This window comes from Eleutherodactylus coqui, chromosome 1, assembly GCF_035609145.1.
Source record: "Eleutherodactylus coqui strain aEleCoq1 chromosome 1, aEleCoq1.hap1, whole genome shotgun sequence".
Lineage (NCBI taxonomy): Eukaryota > Metazoa > Chordata > Amphibia > Anura > Eleutherodactylidae > Eleutherodactylus > Eleutherodactylus coqui.
Window position 1 is genome coordinate 39,090,576 of NC_089837.1, and position 6,000 is coordinate 39,096,575.

General features: G+C 42.7%; 2 protein-coding genes across 2 annotated transcripts in view; both read right to left on the reverse strand.

The window, feature by feature from the left end:
* The window catches only part of LOC136607684 (zinc finger protein 271-like), a 521,708-nt gene extending 515,922 nt beyond the window's left edge, over positions 1-5,786 (reverse strand). The window contains exons 1-3 of the mRNA XM_066589056.1: positions 5,630-5,786; positions 4,204-4,310; positions 3,514-3,693 (exon numbers count right to left, since the gene is read on the reverse strand). Of these exons, the coding sequence (XP_066445153.1) occupies positions 3,514-3,693; positions 4,204-4,281 (258 nt within the window). The 5' untranslated portion in view covers positions 4,282-4,310; positions 5,630-5,786. The remainder of the gene's footprint in view (positions 1-3,513; positions 3,694-4,203; positions 4,311-5,629) is intronic.
* On the reverse strand, positions 902-3,500 carry LOC136608139 (oocyte zinc finger protein XlCOF22-like). Its single transcript, XM_066589088.1, has 2 exons — positions 3,316-3,500; positions 902-2,454 (listed from the first exon to the last, which is right to left on the reverse strand). Exons 1-2 carry the CDS (start codon positions 3,452-3,454, stop codon positions 995-997), a joined length of 1,599 nt encoding a protein of 532 aa, XP_066445185.1. The 5' UTR covers positions 3,455-3,500; the 3' UTR covers positions 902-994.
* Positions 5,787-6,000: the final 214 nt, after the last annotated feature.

Sequence of the window (6,000 nt, forward strand, 5' to 3'; positions counted from 1 at the left end):
CTCATTTTCATGTGCTGAGCAAGACAACCAGGCTAGCCCGTCCATCTCACTTGCTGGTGACTGCTGCTGTGTGGATGGCAGCATTCGGGTTAAGGAGTGCTAGACAAACATATTGGATTCCTGGGTCTCATTGAGTAAGCTATGTTTTGACCAAATTTCAGTGAAATATGTTAATTAGTCTTGGAATGAAATCAGATTTTTCCAGGCCTCCAGCGAGTGGGTCACCCTGTATACACTCACACATGAGGTCTAATATGCATATTCATGTATAATTTGTCCAGTCTCTGATTGGTTTGGAAAAGTTGCATGACCTGTTGATTCAAAAAAGTAGATGTCTTTAGTAAGCTCCACTATGCCCAAATCAAATTTGCTCATTAACTATATGTTTGATTTTTTTTTCACGTGTTAATTAACTGGATTTTCGCAGCTTTGGCTTTGGTAAATGCTACTGGTTGACAACAGACACGTCACTAATTGTTTCTCTAGCACCATAGTTCTTTATTTTTACAAATCGTTTGCATGTTGCAGTTGTAGGACCTATGATACGGAATCATATCAACTCGACACACATAAGGTTGTTCTGATGTCTATCATTTCGATATTTGAAAATAATGTCTCCGTTTCTTTTATTCCTTATATCCACAGTACTTTTTATATGGATCCCATTCACAGTTGGCCTCAGGTAACTATAATTTTGAATGTTAGATGAAGGCTAATTCCACACGAAAAAAACATTCACTGACAGCTACTGGCAAGGCCTGTGAATAAACTGAAGCATTTTAATACATCTCACAGATTCCAAACAGGAATATGAGTTCTTCTCTATGTGAATTTACTGCTGATTTTCCAAAATGTTTTTCCTAGTAAAACATTTTCCACATCTAAAACATCAAGTCATTTTCCACATCTAAAACATCAAATCAATTTCTTCTCTTAAACATCATCTTTGATGTTTAACCAGATCTGATTTCACCATAAACCATTTCCCACATTATCAACAAGAAAACGGCTTCTTTCCTGTGTGAAGTTTCTCATGTCTAGCAAGACCTGATTTTAGCACAAAACATTTCCCACATTCTGTACATGAAAACGGCTTCTCTCCTGTGTGACGTCTCTGATGATCCCTACGTTTGCTATTAGTACTGAAACATTTCCCACATTCTGAACATGAAAACGGCTCCTCTCCTGTGTGACTTCTCTGATGTATAACAAGATCTGATTTTAGCATAAAACATTTCCCACATTCTAAACAAGAAAATGGTTTCTCTCCTGTGTGGATTCTTTTATGTTTAACAAGAGATGATTTTATTGTAAAACATTTCCCACATTCTGGACATGGAAACGGCTTCTTTCCTGCGTGACGTCTCAAATGTGGAGCAAGATCTCCTCTATGGACAAAACATCTGCCACATTCTGAACATGAATACGGTTTCACTCCTGTGTGAATTCTGATATGACTAGCAAGATTTGATTTACCTATAAAACATTTACCACACTCTGAACAGGAGTATGGCTTCTCTCCTGTATGAGTTCGTTCATGGTTAAGAAGACTTGGTTTATGTGCAAAACATTTTCCACATTCTGAACAAGAAAATGGTTTCTCTCCTGTATGAATTCTTTTATGTTTAATAAGAGTTGATTTTTCTGTAAAACATTTCCCACATTCTGAACATGAGAACGGCTTCTCTCCTGAGTGACGTCTCTGATGATCCCTACATATGCTAATAGTAGTGAAACGTTTCCCACATTCTGGACATGGAAATGGCTTCTCTCCTGTGTGAATTATCTGATGTTTTATAATTTGCGATTTATATGTAAAACCTCTCCCACATTCTAAACAGGAGTATGGCTTATTCCCTGTGTGAATTTTCACATGTTTAACAAGATTGACTTTATTAGTAAAACATTTCCCACATTCTGGACATGGAAATGGCTTTTCTTTTGTGTGATTTCTCATATGTTGATCAAGATCTGATATATCGGAAAAACCTTTCCCACATTCTGAACACGAATACGGTTTCTCTCCTGTGTGAACTATTCTGTGTATAAACAGACAAGAGTTGTTTTCAACCTGCTTTCCACATTCTCGAAACATTTTTTCACCTGTTCCTGTAGAAACATTCTGTGATTGGTCAAGCGAAAGTTCCTCATGATTAGTGCAATCATATAATAGAGCTGTACTCTCAAATTTTGGACATACAATATTGTTAATGAGGTTTTCTTCTGAAGAGTGCGGCAGAATGCCTTTGTCTTCTACTTTACAATTTAGCAAGGACATGAAGTTTCCATCGGAATTCTCACTGGGCTCATATGATAGATCTGTACTGTCAAGTTCTGAATGTACATTAAGGGTAATGAGGTTTGCTCTTGAAGAGTACTGCATGATCTTTTTATCTTCTACTTTATAATTTAGCGATGACATGAGGTTTCCATCGGAGATGTCGCTGGGATTTTCTGTTGGGATTAAAATTTGATTTAGTAATTTTTATATTACAAAAGTAGAAAAATTTATAACATTCATATCAGGGAAGAAAAACAGGCAGTTTTTGATGTGGTATTTTCTAAGCTAAAACCAGCAGTGGATCCAGCCAGATAGAGACTTTAACCTCTTCCCGCCCTATGACGTAAGGGTACGTCATGGCAGGCTGGTACTTCCGGCAAAATTACGTACCCTTACGTCATTGGGATAGCGCAAGATTATGACTGATCTTGCGCTATCCTGCAGCGGGAGTCAGCTGTCAGTGATAGCCGTCTTCCCGCTGCAACAGCAGGAGGGCATCGGAGATGCGCCCCCCGCTGTTAACCCCTTCCCTGCTGCGATCTATGTAGATTGCAGCAGGGAAACAGTTCACAGAGGGAGCACGCTCCCTCTGTGTCTCCAGCCGGCTCTCGCGGTGTTATCGCGAGAGCCCGGCCTGTCGCCATGGCAACAGGACGCCAGACACTGGCGTCCTGTAGTGCCAATGCCTATGATCGCTGTATAAGCCATGCCATGCCTTATCACCGTGATCATAGATACAGTGCTGCAAGTCCCTCAGAGGGACTCAAATTGTGTAAAAAAAAAAAATATATATATATATATATAAAAAATAGAAAAATGTAAAAATAAAAGTTTAAAAAACCCTTTTTTTGTGCTTTTTCTAATATTAGCATAAAAAGGTAAAAAAAATAAATATTAAATGGCACATATTTGGTCTTGACGCGTCCGTAACGACGTGTACAAAAAGTTGAACAAAAAGGTCATGTTGGGTGACAAATCCTACACATACCACATACTCTTGAAATAATGTCAATAGTATATCAACATCTGGTTACCTTCTGATGTAAAAAGCTGGTGGTTCTCCATCATGTACAGATCCTTGTGTCCTTCTACATATTTCCACTCCTCCATGGAGAAATAGACAGCGACATCCTGACACCTTATAGGAACCTGACAACACAATGATACCGTCATTACCCAGACTCCTCTAGTGCTGTTACTGTATAATTACCCAGCATTCCCAGCAGGGTCACCTCTCCAGTCAGCAGCTCAGTGATCTTGTTGGTGAGTTCTAGGATCTTCTGCTCATGTATCGGTAAGTGAGGAGGAGCCTCTGTGATGGGGCTCTGGCTCCTGCTCCATCCTCCTGACTCATGGAGAGGACTGTTGGGAGTCGTACTATCACCAGATGTCTTCTTCACTATTATGTAATCCTGTGTATGGAGAGAGACATGTAGAGAACTGAACCCAGTATTCCTCCCACAGCAGAAAGTGTGAGATTGTGATCCCGCTGTATAGAGGTCTGGTGAGACATCTGGCAGCCAAGCATGTATACTACCACCCCATTTCTTGCAATGTGTCAGCTGGAGATGGCCCAGCGCTTTGAACTCTGCCATCTCCGGACATCCCTCCTCAATGCAAGGAATGGTAAGTAGGCGCGCTGTTTGAGAGGGGGCCATTATTAGAATGTGAGAAGCTGGATTCTCCTCCTACAACATTACTATTAGCTCATTGGTTCCCACCATACAGAACTGACCCTATTGGTGGCCGATCTTCACATTCTCTGCTGTTCAGTTCTTTAGTTCTCCCTCACTTGGAAGGTCTGGAAGCCGTTATACGGGACACTGGATTGTTCCTAATACTTCCTAGAATGGATTTTCTCTTCCCTTAGTCTGACTTGTTACATAATACAATAAGTATTACAGAAATATAGAAAAGTTTACCTCTCCGGTCAGCAGGTAGATGATCTCCAAGGAGATGTTAAATATTTTTTTGGCAACGTCATTTCGTTCTCTGTCCATCTTTCGTGGGTCATTCAGGAGAAGGACTGCTTTGGATGAGAATATGAGAGAACTGGATAAACCGGAGGGTTCTGGTACTGCCGGCAGTTCGCTGTGCTACGCTGTTTACGCAATTCCCTTACACTTCTATGAAAGTTAAAGACACCGTGTAGAACAAGCAGGGCAGCTGATTCTGTAATCTCAGGCAAGCGGAGGTAAGCCAGAATGGGGTTAAGTGACACAGGCAGTTTTCAAAATAAGCACGGGTTTTGGATATGGATCAAGTCTTGATCAGACATTTCAGACATATCCTGTGTGAATTACTACTTTACTAGTAATATGTTTTCCATCAGCCCATGACCGCACCAGTTGGAGATCCCCTCCCATCCAGAGAGGAAGCAGCAACCTCCCAGATCGCTGTAAAGTCAGGCACACACTAGAAATTAGTGTTGCTGTCATGGAAAACGGATTACTGGTAAGTAATCTGGTGTTTCCCTTACGCCCATGACAGCGCCAGTGAGAGATTAAACAAAATTAATAACTAGGGAGGGTTGATAGCCTGACGTAAGATTCCACTGATGACTTATAAATCTCAATGGATTGAAGAATCCACCGGTACTAGTGTACCTTGACACCACCGGAAGTGATGGGTGGAGATAGGGGACAGTGTGTTGACAGCTAGTTTCCGCCCCCGGTTACTGATTGGCTGCTGAGTAGGGAGTAACCCTGCCACTCTGTTTCGCTGATGTTGTGTGCTTCTCAGGTATTGTAATTCACTACCCCCACCATTGCTCCTGCACTCACAGTCAAGGGGCCAACACAGAGATGCCCAACATAGGGAGGTTGCAGCCTAGCAGAGAGCCGCCGCTGTCACAGTCATGTGCAGGCAGCTCACTACCACCACCACTGTCCTGCAGTAAGAGTCAGGCACCCCACACAGGGAGGGGCAACGCAGGGAGCATGCAGGCCAGTGGGGAGACACCGACTGCTACAAGACTCCGCTGTCAATGTCCTGTGCAGGCGGCTGCACTCCATCATGCTCCACCCAGTGCTATGTTCTCGTGGCTGTCTGTATGTGTGGGGGAAGGGGATGTCGTGGCGCCTGGTGGGCAGATCAGAGAGACGGCTGCCGGCACGGAGAGCACACAAGCGGCAGCCGGGAAGGCCCACAGTGTCGGTGGGCGGCCAGGACGCAGCGAACACTCCGTCATAGCTGCAGCATGTGGATTGATTCATGCCTACCCTCCACGGTGAGGGTGAGTAGCCTTACATTATTACAGCGATTAATGAAAGCCTAACAGGAAAACGTACCCTCACACTAACCGTGGAGGAAAGGCAAAACTCTATCCAGAAGCTGCTAGAACCTTACAGCATTGAGCCAATCAGGAGCCAGGAGTGTGACAAGAGCGTTCCTCCATCCAGTTTCCGGTGGCGTCAAGGTACACCACTACCGAATCCACTAATAAAAAAATTTCATTTGACTTGTAGCCTTGAAGGTTCAACACTCCCTGTTGATGATAAAAACTGCCAGTCAACTAGGTGCTCCAAATTACAGAATATATAACAGCTTTTTAGACCCCGTTGTACTGGTTTCTCTATTAGAGCCAGCTAGACTATAGAACACACTATGATATTGTTCTTAGGAAGTCTGATTCCAATATCTTGTACTCAGGATGAATCTAAGCCAAGATTCTAGATTGAGTTCTTGATTTTAAAGTTAGGAGGATCCGTGCAACAGCC

Coding starts and splice junctions, on each gene's coding strand:
- LOC136608139 (XM_066589088.1), bottom strand. CDS start 3,454: ATGACGGTATCATTGTGTTGTCAGGTTCCTATAAGGTGTCAGGATGTC. Junction 2,455..3,315: donor CCAGCTTTTTACATCAGAAG/GTAACCAGATGT, acceptor TAATCCCAACAG/AAAATCCCAGCGACATCTCC.